Source organism: Pezoporus occidentalis, unplaced genomic scaffold (assembly GCF_034315485.1).
Source record: "Pezoporus occidentalis ecotype Australia unplaced genomic scaffold, CSIRO_AGI_Poc_V1 ctg28, whole genome shotgun sequence".
NCBI classification, from domain to species: domain Eukaryota; kingdom Metazoa; phylum Chordata; class Aves; order Psittaciformes; family Psittacidae; genus Pezoporus; species Pezoporus occidentalis.
In genome coordinates this window covers 1,069,072-1,088,372 of record NW_026914718.1, presented here as the reverse complement: position 1 = coordinate 1,088,372, position 19,301 = coordinate 1,069,072, and the positions used below count along the sequence as shown (strand labels likewise).

Genomic DNA, 19,301 nt, shown 5'->3' with positions numbered 1-19,301 from the left:
AATTGACCTGCAAAAAATCAGTTGGACTAAGACGCTTTCAAGATTTTTCATGTCTGTTGGGCTTTACGAAGGAAAAATATTATATATTAGATTTCTTTCCATAGACCTATACCATTCACTTGCTCTGGAAAAGTGAATTTGTTTGTAGTTGTTCCATAACACTGTATCATTAATGAAGTAATATATCTGAGCACATTATGAATAGAGAGAATTTCAAACATGGGAAATTAACTGTTAGCAGTATAAGTTTCAGATAGAGTAATTCAATCCATAGATCTTTTTCATCTTATAATACAAAAAGGGTGAAAATAAATTGATGTTCAAGTAAACTGAAAAGAAGCACATAAAACCAATAAAAGGAAATACCCACATCATGCAATGAAACTGGAACTCTTTCCCAAAAGCTGGTCAGAAACTTATTTAGATACCATGTCCACGTACTTTTTCAAAACGCCTATTTCCTAACTATCATAATCACAGCAAAACCAACAGAAATTATATTAGCTATAAGCAGGGGCATCAAGAAATGTCTACCTCCTTTCATGCCTTTCATTCCCACCTCCGAAGTGTTTCACACTAGCCCCTGAGGGAAGGAGAAGGTTGAAGATGTAAGTTTGTTTTCATGGAATTTGGAAGTTGCTTTTATGATAAATTGTACACTCTTGTAGTTCACAGAGGTCACAGCCTGTTCTCATCTACACCCTGTTAACTGTGTTGTTGAAAGGACCATATAAATCATCACAGTGCTTGCTTTTACGTGTAAGATCAAGACTGGAACATACAGGTTAAACACATCCCTGCCTCTACTATGTTACCTAAAATGGAGCCATCAGGAATGACTTAGCTCTATTGTCTTCTGCTTATCAGTTAAGCTCTGATGGGATTTTTTGTTTATCTTGATGTCCAAGACCAAGTCCACCTCCTTCATGATTTAAGTTTATCTTGTTCTATAATTTCGATGGACTCTTTGCTGTTTAATTGGGTCAACAACCTGTGATCATTTAGGTTTTGTCCTATAACCTGCAGTATTGATAGGTGCCGGGCAGCCTCAGAAGTTTGTTTTGGACAAACTGATAAATAGTTTCCACTTGCTGTGGTGCCAAATACAGTTTTCAGGTGGAAAGAAAGAAATCCCTTGACTTTGAAACTCAGTGCAGCACATGACTAACTGTATAGCAGCCACCTCTACGTAGGTTGGCACATAGAGGGGGTATATGAGTGCCATATGATCCATGAATACAAGACCTTCTGTGTGTTATTGCTATCCATGAAATAGAGTAGCAAGGAAGAAGATACTGGTTTGCTATCCTGTGGCCTTTCAACAGGTCAGGAGTGAGTTTAAGTAGCTTAACTGCTTTTTGTAATTCCAGCTACTATGCCTTGCATGGTGAATTGTGTGTCTCTAAGGAATGTACTGCTTAAAGATTCTTAGTTTTAAGTTGACTTTTAATTAGCAATCAATTAGTTTTAAAAATTCAAGTGCAGGAAACCGGTGGGATGCTTGTCTGTTGAAAGACCAGAACTGGGCAATGGTAAAGGAAGAAATCCAAACTTGTTCTGCTGTCCTGGGGCTAGGTATTTCAGAAATACCTACTTGTCTACCAAGTTAATACCTACTTGTCTCCCAGTTGTAAAACCATTGTGCACTTACTCCAAAGGCAATAATGGGAGTTAAGATGTATGGATGCCTATAAGATTTCAGTAATGTCCAGTGGCATCTTCAGGTACCATTTCAAAAAGTGCTTTTTCTCTGAGAAGATTAAATGCCATTTTCAGATCTTTTCAGCTGCAAATGAGGTACTTGCGTGGTACCGTCTTGCCTGTGAGATTTGTGTGATAATAATCAGAAAGGAAAACAAAAATCAGTGTAGGCAGAAAATTCAGAAATTAGGTATCAACATAAATACCATTCTTTGAAATCAGTTGGCTGGGTAGATATTTGGCATCTTTGATGATCTGGGTATATACCCTTGTGCTTAATTCCACATGGAAGGTGTATGCCCTGTACAATAAATCATAGTGGATAACATGCTGTAAGGAGTCTTGTTCTGTGTATTGGTTGTAAATGATACTGAATACAAAGGCTAAATAACATAACATACAGAAGTACCGTCGTCATGAATGTTACAGAAGTGCTTTTGGTGCTCGCTTACTCAAATGAATAAGAAAAGGAAACCACCAAAACATTATCTTTGCGCTTACTAGGCTCTTTGGCATAGTAAAAATATATTAAAAGCTCTGGGAAGACTTGGAAATATTTGTATGTTAAGACTGCCTTTGGATAGTTATCAAACTCCAAGAAAGTAATTGTTTAACAATCCTTAAATAGAGACAAGGGTAAGAAATACTTTCCTGAGTGACAGTTTTCTGTAGTTGCTGGACTGCAGCCCTGCATATGGTTAAACAGCATTCTTGGTCCCCTTTCTCTACAGCCATAGTACTACTTACTGTTGAACCATGTTGGCTTAACTTGATTTCGTTCTTAGTAGCAGCAGTTTTAAAAAGACCACTGACTTAGGGATTGTGGAGATTTTCTTCTGGTTTACAGTGAGTGTGCTGGTTCCTTGTGCAAACACTGAATTGCGTGAACCATTGCTAGAGCTGAGACTCACATCTCCCAGTAGCCAGACACTGCTCTCTGAAGATGTGCCAACATGGTTCAACATATGTTTTTAGGAAGCTTCTCAGTTGTTGGCTTACAACTGAGAGAGTTTCAGACTCAGGGGCTCTTCTGGAAGATGTAAGCACTTTGCTTTTAGTAAGGCTCATTAGTGGGGCTAATCCTGTAAAAATGTTCTGTGATGAATAAAACCATTTCTGGCATAAGCTGCAGGATTTCATAGATATTTTCATTCACTTTATCGTGAACAACAAACTGTCTAGTACTAACGAAATGGTATTTTAAACACTGAAAGTATCCTGCAATTAATACCATTACTAGTAAGAATAGACAGGTGCTCAGTGGGCTATGCTGGAGTTTGAGAAAAACCCATTTCCATGGATTTTGACTGCCACATTGGGAAAAAAAAATGTGCTGTGAGGAAAAGCAGATTTCAAAGAAGAAAAACTGCTTTAGAAAAATGATACCATTTCAAGTTAATCTGATTTCCATGCATCTGGGTTAGGGAACCAGAACTGATATAAAGTGGTGTCGTTTATGTACATTGTGTGAAAAAAATGCATTTTTCTGGTTGGTGAGAAGTGGTTAAAACATTTATAGTTGCGCTCTGTCAGTCACTGGTGTTACAGGCTCTTGTTGATTTTGCTGGTTTTTTCTGCTGTGCCAAATGCAACCTTTATGAACATCACAGAAAATATCTCTTGGTGTGTTTGGCTTTTATCAGGCAGTGACAGGAGAATTTAATTTTCTACATAACAGTGTAGAGCAACTCTGTGTGCCTCTTATGATGGTAACTGTGAATAGCAAATATAGGAGCGGTTTACTTATTTGTGGCTGATAATCGCTTTTGCAAATTATTCCACAAAACTGGAAAAAAAATGGACACATAAATACAAACGATGAATTCCTGAAGAAGGGAAATCTGCCAAAAAAAAATGGAGCTGCTTATTCACCCAGGATTTTGTCAGGGAACAAAAACAGCACAATGATATGACTGATGGCTGCAGTCCTAATCCATGACAGTTGTAAAAAATATGGATTTTGCAGTCGGCAGGAAAGCCTTGCCAGGTGGGCTTGCACTTCCTGTTAAATTTCTCTGATAATATACTAAGTAATATATTAAAAATCTATAAGAAAAATAGAGCAGGACTGGGATGGGTCTCTTCCATGTGGTTCTAGTGCCACCTTCAGGTATAAAGATGATGCTTCTGCAGCACCGGTACCCATCTCTCGTTTAGCTGTATCTTGGAGCAGTGGATTTTCACGTGATAATCCTCTTCAGACATTGTGAAAGCATGTTTATGCTTATTAAACGGTACCTGATAGCTCAGGTGATACAACATCTCATACAGCTTTGTGAATAGAGGATGTGTAACCAGTCACACAAGTATTGTAAGACCTGGGATGCTGTGTAACTCTGTAAGATGAAATAGCCATTAATTACATTGACGTCAAAAGCCATAGTACCAAAGTGCGTTTTAAATTTTGTCACCAGGTCCAAAGCAAAAACAAAGCCTGCTTTTAAAGACTGCAGCTCTGCAAATACAGTTGAACTCTACAAAATGACCTAACTGGCACTAATAGCAAACAGATACAAGCAATAAGCAGGATGTGAAAAAAGGATGTTGCTCATGCCCATGTATCTTTTCTCTTTGTTTTCACAATAATTTTCCTTGGATTTTGAGCCAGCAGCTATTGTACAAATAACATGCTGAAAACTTTCCTAACTAACCAGTAGGAATAGGGGCAAATAGACGAAGGTGTGAATGTCATTTAGCTGTCTGGATATTTCCCCCAGGAATGTAAACAGCTGTGATCTGTGCCATTTTAATCTTCCTTCTTCAGCCCCAGGTCCATCTTCTCTCTTCTCAGTGTCTGTTTTGTCTGGGAAAGGATGATGCCTACACATCCTTTTATCTCAGCTGCTCAAAGAGTAGGCACTAGGATTTCATGAGTCACAAGAAGAAAAGACAGTTTTCATTGCACTCCTCTGAAGGGCAGAAAACAGGATGCTGGAAAAAGGTCCAGAAAACATTGTAACCGGTTTATTTCCCTCGCCACAGGGCCATGTTTTAGAGTCTTCACCGCTGAACATACCTCACCTTCACTCCTTATCTTCCCTTGCAAGAGATACATGGAGATCCTTCCTCTTTCCCCAGGTAGTTCCTGAGGAGTCGCATATATGAGAGCTGTCTTAGGTAGTGCAGGGCTAGAGGATGCATACTGAAGCTGTACGCAGTAGTAGCAGAGAAGGTGCGCTTCACTTCCTATTTCTAGCAGATCACTTGAATAAAGGTAGAATGTCAGACACGGGGTATGTCTGGAAGGCGTAAATACAGTCCATGCAGAGGCTCTGGCTAGGGTACCAGCAACAATATAAAGGTATTAACCCAGTGTGTGGTCTAAGCTAATACATCTTACTTTTCAGCATGACTAAGTAGCTCAGGAGAAGTGCTGTGCTAATTCCGTGAACGTTCTGCTTCTAAGCCTAGTGCTAGGTCAGGCAGAGCTGGCACTGCATTGTCCCACATAGGCATTGCCAGTACAAATGTCTCCCTGAACCATGGGGCAAGTGCCTGGTCTGAAATAGGCCGGGGCACAAAAAGCACTTACCTACATTCCCCTTGTTCTGCTGTTTGCATGATTTGTCTCTATGTAGAGCTTGCTACTATTACCCGCCATGGCATTATTCAAGGGTATTCCATAACCTTTGTGTTCTATCTCATTTCTGGCAACTGAACCTTCTCAGAGTCAAAATTGTAGTTCAGAGTTTTGCATCTGAAGAGGGGAAGAGGTGCTCGCTAGTTGTGTTGGAAGTGTAGCATTCTTCTGTGTTTCTTAGCAATGGTGATATCCTTGATGTCTTTCCCTGCTCTTACAGGATTTTGCCATTCCTTCAGTAATGACTTTGGTGGTTTGGTTTGAGATGGTAGCTCTTCACTCAAAAGCACAATTCTCAGCCTCTTAGTCACAGCTGTGGTACCATCACTGTGAACATCACACTCCATTTGCACACACAGCAGTGTCACTGACATTTCTCTCCCAGCAGTTTCATGACTGTATTGAAGCAAGACAGAAAAGCCATCATATGCCTTAAAGTTATGTCAGAAAGAAGCCAACAGTCTCAAGTGTCTTTTCTCATTTATTTTATGTGGGTATGTTAGAATTGTCTTTTATTTCTCTGTACCAAAGGCTGGAGAAAAGTCCTGAACCATGACCAAGGTCACAAGGGTCTGCTTCAGTGCTGGCAGCTTTGTCCTTGTGCTGTGGCTTGCTCTGAAACCTTTGCTGTTAATCATGCACAATGGTAGGAAACACTACTTATTGCTGAACAATCTTCTCAATCATGGCTTCCAAAATGACCACTTTGGTCCATGACCAAAGGAATCTGATAACATGCTTCCAGATCAGAAATGAACAGCACCTGCCAGTGATCAGGCAACATCACTATCCATGTAATGTGTCAAAGGGATTACTCTACTTACCTACCCCTGCTTGATTGCTTTGACTTGTCCAGGAACCTCCACCCTGGCCCAGTTTACTGTTCCTTAGGCTGCTGTTCTACCACATATTGTACTGGGAGCTTAACGGAGAACCTTAAACATTCCTAGGAAAAAGTAACAAAAAATTCTTAGTCAAAAAATAGAGGAATGAATAATCCAGCCCAAACCAGATTATTTTTTGTATTTAGAGCATGAATTCTGTTTGCAAATCTCTTTGCTATTGTCAGAGTAAAATTTCCCATATTCCAGGATGATGTAAAAATGGAATTGTAAGCTTGGTTTGGATTTTCATCTGGAAAAAGCTTTTTATTTTTACCATTAGAACATTTCAATTCCAGCAGTCAGACTAAATGCAAGAGGACATTACATACATTTATAGACAACAATAAGTCAGAGACAGAGTTATATCAGGGGAGTGTTACTTTGAGAAAACATATGAAGAGAAATCATATGAAATTTAAACAGCAAAGAAAGTGTCAGGAAAACAGCTCAAAACCAGGAAATAACCCACTTGCTTAGAATGAAGATTTCAGATATATTTCATGCAGAGCTTAACTGCTATTTAATACTTACTGATATTCCGCCTCTGGAACAAATTCTGATTCTTGCTTCACAAATTAGAGGAGAAGCTGAGGATTTATTTCAAAAGGGAATGATTCCTGAAAAAGTTAAGTTTATTAAACCTCTTTCAGCCTTCTTTCTACTTGTAAAGGAATTTAAAATACAGAACTAAACTGCAAGGCAAAGCAGTCTGTGTGATCTGAATAAAAAGGTTGTTTCCTAAGCTTTGTCGTGGAAAACAAAAATTAGCTTCCTGAGGAAAAAAAAACACATGACAAGAATATTGTTAGACTATACAAAGGTAAGAGGTGACTGGTTTTCTCCTACTTAGACAGGAATGGATAGTGAGAAAAGTATGTGGACTTTGGAATAGATCAGGATAGCAAATCCTGGATACAAAAGAGACACCAACAAAGATTAGAGCAGATTCTTCAGTGTTTTATATGGTCATAGTTTCTCAACAGTGCCTGAGAATTTGGCTTTCCAGGCTTTTGTCAACTGCATCTAGGTCAGGAAAAATCATACTGGGATCATGGCAGAAGATTTGTGATTTCAATAAGGTGAATTATATGGTACTGATCATATTTCTTTGTAATTGAAATCAGAATGTGGGGCCAAAAGACACTGTAACAAAAAAAAAGTGGAAGTAATTTTGCAGAAGAGTCTGCTATGGACTAGGCTGGAAGTTACAAACCCAGGAGTCCCAGATGAGATCCCTAGATAGTATTTTTCCAATAAGGGGTCTCATTTTTACAATCATTTCCTAATGCATGACTCCCACTAAACATCTGGGAGTCAAGAAACCTGGAATAAGATACCAGTATCTTGGGTTAATGGCCTTATCTGTGTTACCTCCCAGGCACTCTTTCTGAATACTGCTGTCACTGTCTCCACCTACCTGGGAAATAATTGGTCTCCAAGACCAATGTGGCTTAAATGGGCTTATTCTAGTTTTTTACTTTGTAAAAATGTCAAGGGCCTATTTTAAAGAACAGAGAACTACAGAAGACATAAATGCACTTAGCTGATCAAGACCTGAAGGTAGTCATCAGCCCAGAGACTAATTTAAATTACTAAGGAATTGGGTTACTGATTACTGAATCTAAGGGATTTTGCCCCAGTGTAAAAGCATGGTATAGGAGAAGTGTTCCTGCTCTACTTTGCAGGCATTATTTTGCTCAGTTTCATTTCAAAGGAAATTAATAGAAGCTATTTTATGGCTTCAGCTAATTTTTACTTTCTGAAAGGTTTTTCTTTTCCTCTATCCCCACAGGCAGAAGAAGAGAGAGATGATATGGAAAGAGTCAAGCTGGATAACAAAAGAATTCTCTTCAACCTGTTGCCGGCACATGTTGCACAGCACTTTCTAATGTCTAATCCACGAAATATGGTAAACCAAGATAAAATATAAATACATGGTAATGGCGTATGAGTGTGACCCTGTGTAGCTTGGGTCATCTTTCAAGTGTGTGTTTTCAAGAAAGGCTCTAATATATGATATTTCATTACTGTTCAGGATTTAGATTGAGATTATCTCCTTCACTTTAGCGTCCTCCTCTGGAGAATTTTAATACAACTCAGGATAAGGGAATGTTGTGTCATTCAGCATCAATGCAGCCAAGTGTCTGCATGCAAATTACTGGGGTTTAATTACTTATTTTTCAATCAGTATAGAATGTTGGTATTTATCAGAGTGTTTCAGTTTGGTTCTAAATTGGTGAAATGTATAAACTGCCAGACACTTTGCTATGAACCACCCTAGTTCTGGAAATATGCTGCTATTACCAAACCCCTCCATTTAAAGCTAAAAACAGAGAGTACACAGCCAAAGAAGATGCAGTGGCTTTTAATATCAAGGGCCACAGTGATTAAATAAATTGATTCTGGAAGCCCTTAACAGAATCCTTCCTATGCAACTGCAATACCTGCAGCACTGGAGTAGCTATAATGGCCATGATCCTGCTCTTGAGAATTTGGATCATGTATTTGAACCACAGGAGAGTGGTTTTGCTTTCCGTGAACCCTCCAAATTCTTAAGCAGAAATGTTACCAAACAGAACAGCATTATATTGTTAACATTGGGTACAGGACACCACAACTCAGGGAAAGACATGAAGGAGCAAGGCTGGTTTTGTGCTGCAGGGTAAAATTGTCCTATTTTAGTTAGAAAACAATACTGAGAAAATGCAGTTATGTTTCTCATACAATTAAAGTTCTGCAACTGTTAAGACTTTCTCCAAATGTATTCAGTGCTTCCACGTCTAAACAGAGAAAAAGACTGAGTTGTTTTAAACCAGTTTGATAGCTGAGGTGTTCATTTTTTTCTGTGTTTTTTGAGTGGAGATCTTTCAACATTTTTCGAACGAGGCTGGCTTTTTCTCCACCAAAAAATGATGGCTTTTGTCCTACCTATTGCTTAGTAGTAGGATAGAAAACATAATAATGATGGTTTAATATTTTAAAATGAAAATTCTATCTGCTCCCAAACTGCAGGACCTTTATTACCAGTCCTATTCGCAAGTGGGAGTGATGTTTGCTTCCATCCCAAATTTCAATGATTTCTACATTGAACTGGATGGCAATAATATGGGAGTGGAATGTTTACGCCTGTTAAATGAAATTATTGCTGATTTTGATGAGGTAAGGTCTAAATGCTCTGTCTTTTGACCATATCAGTTCTACCAAATGACTAGCAACAGAGATTATCTGTAGCAACTCAGTGTATCTTGAATTGCCTAATAAAAGAGTAAACTTCATATTCAGTTGGAGTTGGTATCCACTGGGCTTCTCCAAAGTGCCCAATTTTTATTTTATGGCATGTGAGTCTGACTTCAAATTCCTCTAATATAGGAAGAGTATTAACATGTGAGTTAATGGTAGGTTTTATTCAAGGGCCCATTCAATTGGAGTTGATGTCCACTGGGCTTCTCCAAAGTGCCCAGTTTGTACTTCAAGGCACGTGAGTCTGACTTCAAATCCCTCTAATATAGGAAGAGTATTAACATGTATGTTAACAGTAGGTTTTATTCAATGGCCTGAAAGTCAACTAACCAAAATCGTAGAATCATAGAATAGTTAGGGTTGGAAAGGACCTTAAGATCATCTAGTTCCTGGTTTAATCAAGTTGCACATATTATCTGATAACTGTGGTTGTTTGTCTAAAATATTATGTAATATTTAACAGTTTTATGTTTTAAACAAAGCTTATGGAGAAAGAATATTATAAGGACATAGAAAAGATCAAGACAATTGGAAGCACATATATGGCAGCTGTGGGACTTGTGCCTACTTCGGGAACTAAGGTAAGAAGATTTTACGTAACAGTCATTCTCATTCAATTTCCAGGGGAGCATCAGAAACACAGCTAACTCTACGCAATTATAGGTAACTTGTATTACTTCTTTACAGCAATTTAAATCTGAAATCCAAAGCACAACTCTTAGCCTGAAAAGAAAAATTGCTTTCCCAGCAGTTGCGTAGACAGGAACTTGGTGCTAGGTATGTTGCTGCATTTTACCCTGGTTCCTCCAAATCAGCTCTTCTTTGTCTCAGCTGTTAGCATTCTGATAGCCTTTGGGGTAAAAACCCCTTTAATTACTCAGCAATTAAAAAAATGCCAGAATTTTCAGACCCATTAGTTCTGAGGCACAGCTCTTCTGTATCCTCATTACTACTCCTCAGTGTGTTTCTCACGTTAAGTTTGTGTCTTGGGACAGAGATTGGCATGCAGCATCTGGAAAAGCAGAAAACCCTGTGGACAACATACTCAATATATTGTATACAGAGTACTATGCGCATTAATAATTTTATTAATAAAATTAATTTTATAAACAATTAAAATAATAATATGAGCAATATTATTCAAATGAGCACAATCCATGTAGCTGTTCTGCCCAGAAATCTCCCCTGTTCTGATACGGATGTACAGATGTTGTAGAGATACACTCATGTGTATGGTTTAGCTTTGCAAAGTAACACTGAGTAAGAGGGCAAAAGCCCAAAGGGCCAAAGATGGCTTGTGAACTTCTTAGCAACAATTATCCATGCTAAGTAAATAAAAAACAAGACTACATTGAAATTAACTGTTGGAATCTTGTTAGAATAGATCACATGCAACTAATTTTCTGGTCTGCAGGGTATTTACAGCTGCTGCTTTCCTTTGTATCATTCCTAGAAACCTACATATTACAAAAAGATATGTTTAAAACCGTTCATGCTGAACTGTTTGACTACTGGGTCCTGAGACAGGCAAAAAAATTGATCCCTTGAATTTTGCCTATGTGATCTCAGGCAAACAGGCAATGGCATACTCGTGTGTCTGTTATAAATGCTCTTTGAACTATAATCCTGAAAACAAGTGTGTTATTGGGTAACTTTGGCAGCATATGTTCCAAAACCTAAACATGTTTATCTCTTGTATTTTATAGTTGCTAACTGAAGGGTCAGCTGAGTTAGCCTAGTTCTAAAGATACCGCTCTAAGCTTGTGATAAATCACTGCAGAAAGTCTTTTGCAGGACTCTGCCTTTCTCTGAAATCTGGGGCAAATTTTGATCTTTTCTGTACAGGTAGAATTTATTTAACATTCTGTATCAGAGAAAACCTGAGGATCTTGTATGATACAGACAGTGTTTTTTACTTTAACTTGGGGTTTCAGTTCTCCTGTGATCTCTTTCCACTGCTCATCAGATACAAACAAGTAGAAATTATTCACATCCTCTTGGCAGTTCTTCAGCATACAGCTATATATTAAGAGTCTGATGATCCTGGGTAGCCTGTCATGTGCAGTCACTGCCAGCATCACAGTGGGCCTGGGCTGCCCTACAGTACAGAGTCATAGGTGTTTATGGGGAACCACAAGAAACTCAAGATTTCTGATCTCCCCTCTGCTGGGGGTGTCCCAGCTTCATCAGAAAATTTGGCACAGCCTCTGATTGTGAGCCTCCAATTTTGCACTAGATTTGGACAGGAGCAGAAAGCAGTGCATGGGGTTAACTGTGCTCTTAACTCAGGGTATTATACATGTAAGAACCCAGTACCCTGATGAAGTTAATAATTTAAATCCCGTGTTTTACAGGACTGTTGTTCCTGCAGCGTGACTTTAGCAGGTGACTATGGTAAATGCACATTGCCCCTGTCAGAGTGGCTTTGCTGTGATGCTCTGGGCAGCCTTTCCAGTAACTATTCCTCTGATGTTTAAATAAATAATTGCTCGGCAGTTACCCCATCAGGACAGCACTCAGAGAAAGCTCTTTGTAGATCTTTTACACAATATAAGTTCTCTGTGTGTGCGGAATCCTTTGAAATTACATCTGTGATTTCACCAGGGTCCTGGCTTCACCAGGGTCCTAACTCTGTGGTGTTCTTCAGTGCTGGTTCCAAAGGGTTTGCCAGTAATCCTTTTGAGAGACATCTGTCACCTGCAGCACATCCAGTATTTGTCAATAGTCCTGTCTCCTGCAACCATGAGGGGTGTTGCAGGGAATCAAGGCAGTCATCAGGCAGCAAAGAAATGAAAGGATAAGGAATACAAAGAAGATTAGAGGATTAAATAAAACTATATACTCCTCCCTCCCTCCTCAGACATTCAGTATTCCTCTCCCGTGTTGGAAGTGTAGCCATCAGCTAGTTAAACTTAATTCCTTTTCTTCCTTTGTCTTGGTGAGGCTGGAAAAGAGTAGAGCTAGTTGCCATTGCAAGAAGCAGAACTGCACAGACACAGGCAGGTAAATAAAAATACCCTCCCTAAAAACTGGGCCTGCCCCAAGGATGACCTTTATATTTTTTGTTAGCACTTTGCTCCAATTTTTGTGAATTTCCCAGACACATGAAAGAACGGCTTCAAACAGAGCCAAAGAAAGCAAACAGCAACCTGCTCCTCGGGTTTCTCAGCCACTGTCAAGTAGCTCATTTATAAAATCCCACTATCATGACAAAAACCCAGTGAGCTCTCATCTCCTGCCAGCTGCCACAGCCCTGTTGTGCAACACCCTAGTGAAGCTAGACTGCCACTGACCCTGCTTTTCTTTCACCATATCCTACCTTTAGCCCACTTTAACTTTGCAAATCTGTTCATGAATTCATATTTATTATTCAAATAAGAGCACAACATAAGAGCAACATAATGCATAATGAGTCAGGTCAAAGGCCTGTTCTAGAAACCTGTCTTCAGCTAGCCAGTGGTAGATCCTCGGGGAAGGGCAGGAGTTAGAGAACAAACATGCAAACCTCTCTTTCCCACTTTCTAATGACATGCTGCTTAAGAAATTCTAGGACTACAGATAGTATCTTTTTACTGCTTTAGTAGTAGTATTTCTTCCATGAGTAGTAATGTTCAAATCTATCTAACATTTGGAATCCACTGTATCCTCTGAAAATGAGTTCTTCAGTTTAATTCAACTGAAGTTGTAGAAATTACTTTCTTCTGGTTTGGGTTTTATTTACAAGTTGAAACATCAGCATTTCATTTGATCCTTTCTGGTTCTTCTGCTTTAGTTCATTTAGATACATTTTTCTAACAACTCACTTCAATTTGCCTGGAAAGGAAAGAAAACAGGGGTGTTCTGCATCTCCCAGGATTAAACCTAATAGGAATTTTGTCAATGGGAACAGCATGCACCCTAGCAAAAGCCCCAAAGGGAGAAGAGGGCAGAAACTATAGTTATTAATAATCGTCAGGCAAAGCAGTTTAGTAAGAAAGCAGGTTATATTCCCTGCCACACTCACAACAAACATCTGCAGCTCTCTAGCAACAGAACCACTTTACCACGGGAACTCTGCTTTCCATTCTTCCCAGAAATCAAAACAGAGAAGGAAAAAAAATAATGAATTCAGTACTTGAGAAAAGAGTGCACGTGCTGTAGGCACCATCAAACATTGCTTTTCACAAACAGCAAAATGGCTTAAATTCTTTTCCTAAGCCGTCCAGTCTGAGCTTTTCATTGTTTTTCACTTTGGTATTTCACCTGCCTCTCAGTAACCAGACAAATCTCATGTGCAATACTATTTTGTTTCTAGGCTAAAAAATCAATCTATTCCCATCTGAGTACACTGGCAGATTTCGCAATAGAGATGTTTGACGTTCTTGATGAAATCAACTATCAGTCTTACAACGACTTTGTCCTACGAGTTGGTAAGTCACATCTCTCCAATTATCACACAAGCAGGACATTGTTGTTTGTTGGCTTTCCCTGTGCTGTCTACAAAGGACTACCTGTCTGCCTGTCCCACACTCGTGATTAAAACTGAAAAGGCTCCTTCAACAGGAGAGTCCCATCCATGTAGGAAGTCAGAAGGCTGGATAGCAAACATCAGTATTAAGGAATTGTAGTTGTGTCCAATTCCAGTCAGTTTGCATGGCAGCTTGTGCAAAAGGGCTGCAGGAAGGGCATCTTTTTGAGGGGGAGACATTCCAAAGGCTATCTGGGGCCTCAAGGCAGAGTGGTGGGGACTCATCAGAAGGCAAAGGCCACAGCTCCAGAGGAGAGTCTGCACCATCTACCCTGGTGATGGCAGGTGACAGCTGCTGCAGGGAGAGGCTGCAGTGCAGACCTGGGACTGCAGGAAGGGCCCAGACCCTTCTCCTGGGGCAGGGACAGGCAGCAGATCTGCCTGCAGAAGGTGTTCCCATGAGGAGGTCCTGCTGTGAGGGTGCTGAGGCACTGGCACAGGGTGCCCAGAGAAGCTGTGGCTGCCCCATCCCTGGCAGTGTTCAAGGGCAGGTTGGACACAGGGGCTTGGAGCAAGCTGCTCCAGTGGAAGGTGTGCCTGCCCATGGCAGGGGGTTGGAACTGGATGAGCTTTACAGTCCCTTCCAACACAAGCCATTCTGTGATTCTATAATTGCTAAACTGCTGAAAATTGGATCTGTTAAGTTCCCTCTGTAAAAGCTTTGTTGGCATTAAGTGGCATGGAAGCTTTTTGTCCACAGATGCCAAATCACCTCAACCAGTCCTGTGTTCTCCAACAGATCAAATTTCTGGTCTTCACAACATAAATCTTCCCACACAATCATTTACATATTTTTATATGTCTTATCTCTCAGAGTCCTTTCTCCCAGACCTCTCGAAGAACAAGTTTCTCTCTTCCTGTCCTTCCCTGCATCCTGCTCCTCTCTAGTGGTACTCCTGCTGCTGCTGCATATTCTAACACTGATAGTTTTCTCCAGCTTCTTTCTCCATTTATTTTCATGGCTAAATTGTGAGAATGGGCTGGACAAGGTGAAAAGTGAGGTCGCTACCAGTGGAAGGTTGAGAAGGACCAAAGACATCAAGTGTAGCAATGGGAGAGTTAGACATCTTTGCCCTCCTGTACATCCTAATAGTTACAAACCCCAAATTCTCCTTCAACTCTGTTTTTTTTTCCAGGTTCAAAGGGGTAGAAAACAAATATCTAGCCCTAATTCTTCTGCATAATTTGTCTTGCACAGAACCTCATACAGGTCTTAGCATCTATAGCTCTTCAGGGCACTCAGAAGGGACATCCTCTCTTGTCTTACAAATAAGCTGTCAAAATCAATCAGAAATGTAGTATCAAGCTCTGTGGTTTCCCAAAAAAAGGTGTTTGAGCCATTTTCACATACTCTTGTCTTCTTCCATTGTTTCCCTGATCTGTTTTCTAGTACTGACAACCAACATGACATGCTTCCGTTACCCCATTCCTCATGTCTTCCAGGCCGCTATTTCTGTTCCACTTGGAGAACCTCCATTAAAAGGCTTTATATGAGCAACTACAGTGGAAGCTGTAGCGAGTAGTTAAAGATCTCTAACAATTTGTCCTGAATTCTTGTACAGCTAAACTCTGCTCTACCAGTGCTTTTCTTTTCTTAAAATTAGCACAAAAAGAATGAGCCATGCTTGTATGTTGTCTGTCACACTGCATTGCCAGGAAGTTATCTCTGTGTATGTCTTTATTTTCATTCTAAGCCTCTTACAAGTACAAAAGTCTGGTTGGCATTAATTTAACATGCATTATGTCCTCTGAGCAGAAAAATGCTAAGGCAGTTGTGTTAAATCTGTTTTGCAGGATTCATATTTCCCTAGGATAATACGCTGTAGTGTTTGAAACCAAACTTATCATTTTGATTTTAGGTATTAATGTTGGGCCAGTAGTGGCTGGAGTCATTGGAGCCAGAAGACCGCAGTATGATATCTGGGGGAACACTGTAAATGTTGCCAGCCGTATGGATAGTACTGGAGTGCAGGGGAAAATTCAGGTGAGTGGGTTCTGAGGCCGTTTTGCAAACTTTACATACATACACAGATAAAAGTCCGGTTTTATCTGTGGTTACATTTTCAAGTCCACTTAGAAAATGTAGCCTCACTTGATCTCATAGCCCTTTTGAAAAGGGCAACATTCTCCAGATGGTTCAAGCATCAGAGGTGAGGTTATTTTCCATTATATACGCTTCACTACTTGAAGGCAATAAAACTCTCAAACAAATCATTTCGCATCAGAAGCAACAGAGTTCTCTGCTGCAGTGCACACAGTTGGAGGCAAGCCTGGGAATGCCGACACTGCATGGGCCAGTCCTTGTGCTGTAGGAATTTTGCCTGAATAAGGACTACAAGGGAAGGATCCATGTCCATTTGCATCCTGCTGCATTTTACGTAGCTTTAAAAATTCCTTGGATATTTTGGATCAGAGAGGCCACACAGACACAGAACATTGTTGTTGCACTAGAGCTTGGCTAGAAGCTATGCCTGCACCTCTCAAAAACTCAACAAACTCTTGCAGTCCTTTATCCAAAACACCTGTCTAGTCTCCAGGGATCAAAAGTTCTTGTGGAGTAAATTAACGTCACTGGAACTGATCCAGCTGACAACAGTGGACAATTTGGTTACACATTGCTGTTGGACAGAGATTAATCTGGCTGGGTAATTATTCAGCTCAAGACCAGAAGTTCTGCTTCACAGGTTCCAATTTGGTCAGTGATTTTTAGTTCCTTAAGAAAACTCTTAGGTGAGCTTGAAAGCAGCAATAGGTGTTAAATCATTCTGTTTATGCATGTTCCATGACAGAAGTAAAATGGAGAGCGATGGACAGATCTAGAACTAACCCAATACGAACAGGAAAAACTAAATGTCCTTTTTTATTTGTCTGCAGGTGACAGAAGAAGTTCAGCGGATCTTAAAAAGGTGCAGTTACGAGTTTGTGTGCAGGGGTAAAGTCAGTGTAAAGGGAAAAGGTGAAATGTTGACCTATTTCCTGGAAGGAAAGACCGATGGAAATAATTCACAAACACGGTCTTTAAACTTAGAGAGGAAAATGTACCCTTACGGGAGAGCAAACATTCAAACCAAACTGGGCACCAGCTGCCCGTCGGTGTCCTCAGCTGCTAGCATTCCTGTAAAAGCTGGCACAGGGCAGACATCTGCCACTCACACAAATCAAACACTGCATTATCTTCCTTCTGTGCCAGCTGTAAAGGAGGCATAAAGGAAAGGAGATGTGGTTGTGCCATTTGCAGTGATCTTGGAGAGTTGCCTGAATTTTTACCAAGAGATCAGAGGTCGTAGGCCATGGCATTAACCAAGGACCACTACAACCCAACCAAAGAGAACTTGGGGACTATGTAATGAACTCTTGGGATGGAACATATAAGGGCTAGCAATTCTGTTAGGAAAAGTCAAAACCTGATTTCCTGGAAATGAGGAATATTTTCTTGGTGTTTTTAAAGGGTGAATGAAAAAAAAAATGAGATAAACGTGCAAGCAATTATTTATGTGTGTGTGTGTATATATATGTTTTAATCTATATATGCACATATGCAAACAGTCATGTGTAGACTTAATAGAGATTTATAGAGATAAACATAAAAACATGTATTTATTTACACATCCACCTGCAAAGACACAGCAAAGGGATTTCTCTTTCTGTCATAGCCAGCACTGTTGGGTTTGGGATTAGTAAAGCTGCATTTAACAGTGGAGTTGGGGGGGGGTAGCTGGTCTACAGCATGAGTTAAAGCAACAACAATTGTGTTGTCAGTTAACAAAGGCTGGATGCAACTAATTGCTAAACCCTACATATTTTGAAAAATTCTCCTTGCATGCTCCAAAAACTTCCAAAAAATTCCAATTCAAAGCATAACCCTCGGGTATGAAGAGCTTAAAGGTTTGGCAGAAGAACAATATATTTTTTTTTTGTCATTAAAACCCAAAATTGATTGATTTTATTGAAGAGCAGAAGGATGGTATTATTTCAGGCATTTACAACCAGCACAGGTCTGGTAGCTCAGTTCCAGGATTTAGCTTTACCTTTCCAAACAGGTCAAAGAATAGCCCTGTAGTGGTGACAAACATGCTGTTGCTAGCCTTGTGAGATTCGTGTATTTGCCAACACAGGCTTAGGTCTTAATTGATTTTTAAATTTATGCCACAGTTTTATATCTTGATTCTACCCAGGCTCATTCTTCAAAGCTGTACAATTATAGAAAGCTATAATTCTGAGAAACAAGCACAGTCAAACTTTGCCCAAATCAGGAGCACACTGGTAAACGTGCCAGAAGAGTGAGGCCTGCTCTTGATCTGCATAAAAGGGAACATATTTTGACCACTTTTTCCTTTAATGCAGCCCACATCCTATTGTTCATGGTTTCATCTTGAAACACTGATCGGGATGGGAAATGTGGAGTGCAGCTCTGTAAGCAGCTGGAGGTCATCCTGCAAAGTGACATGTGCTACATGGACACTGTCACCAGCAGTCCCTGATGGGGATGTGCATGCTAATCAGACTCACTGCACTGCTTTCCAAAAGAGAAACGAAACTTCATGTTGTCTAAAAACATGCAAAACTTCCTTTTAACTAAAAGCTTTTTAACCAAAAAACAGCCCAACAAAACAAAACCAGCACCCCCCTCCCAAAACCCCCAAACAAATCAAACAGCAGCAAACCCCAAAACTGAAAAACTGCAGAAGTTGCCCATATTGTGCCATAGAAAACTTGCACATACTAGATGTCACATTTCCCTTTGGTGAGCCCATTTTAGTAGTGATTTCAATGGAAAGAAGATTCTGAGGAATATTCCTGCAACCAGCATTTGCTTTGGAGCATTCACTGTTTGTGTTAAAAATGCGTGGACAAATAGTGTGTCAACAGATGGAAATTGTTAAAGAAGTGCTGCAGGAGTTTCCTATCAGGCTGCTGTGGGACTCCAATGGTTTTCAGCAGGGTATTTAGCTGATTTTCATGTACCCTGTCAGCTAGGTGCTGCATCACAACGCTGGCAAAACAAGTGTTGTGATTCAGGTGACCATAAAGCCTGAGAATCACCTCCTGACTGTACTAGTTGTATGCACCCTGGCTCATCTGTCAAAGTCCCTGTGTTTCTGTACCTCCCTAACAGTTCACAGGTATTCTTGAATTATTTAATTCTGGTTTTGAGGCATTCAAAGCCATTTAAATAAATAGGTGTAGAATACAGAGATTTTTAAAGAACCAATATTTACATCATTAAACTGAATAAACGGTATCCATGTAAAGCACACCTCATACTACCGTTTTCTAATAGGTTTGTGAAAACTAAATCATCACACCAGTAAGTTAAATATTTAACCAAAATTGGAAGCATAATGTGCAATAGCAATGATCACTCAGTTCCACACAACAGAGAGCCCAA

The 19,301-nt window shown here is 39.9% G+C and overlaps 2 protein-coding genes across 3 annotated transcripts in view; both read left to right on the top strand.

The window, feature by feature from the left end:
* Positions 1 to 17,644, top strand: part of ADCY1 (adenylate cyclase 1) — a 141,767-nt gene extending 124,123 nt beyond the window's left edge. Inside the window, exons 15-20 of one of the 2 annotated variants that reach the window (XM_062625381.1) lie at positions 7,958 to 8,074; positions 9,178 to 9,324; positions 9,888 to 9,986; positions 13,700 to 13,814; positions 15,772 to 15,896; positions 16,787 to 17,644. In XM_062625381.1, the coding sequence (XP_062481365.1) occupies positions 7,958 to 8,074; positions 9,178 to 9,324; positions 9,888 to 9,986; positions 13,700 to 13,814; positions 15,772 to 15,896; positions 16,787 to 17,119 (936 nt within the window). In that variant the 3' untranslated portion in view covers positions 17,120 to 17,644. Of the gene's footprint in view, positions 1 to 7,957; positions 8,075 to 9,177; positions 9,325 to 9,868; positions 9,987 to 13,699; positions 13,815 to 15,771; positions 15,897 to 16,786 lie in introns of those variants that run through there. The other variant, XR_009966072.1, reaches the window with a different exon arrangement.
* CCDC201 (coiled-coil domain containing 201) overlaps positions 1 to 19,301 on the top strand; it is a 385,512-nt gene that overhangs the window by 344,211 nt on the left and 22,000 nt on the right. The gene's annotated exons all lie outside the window — the stretch shown is intronic.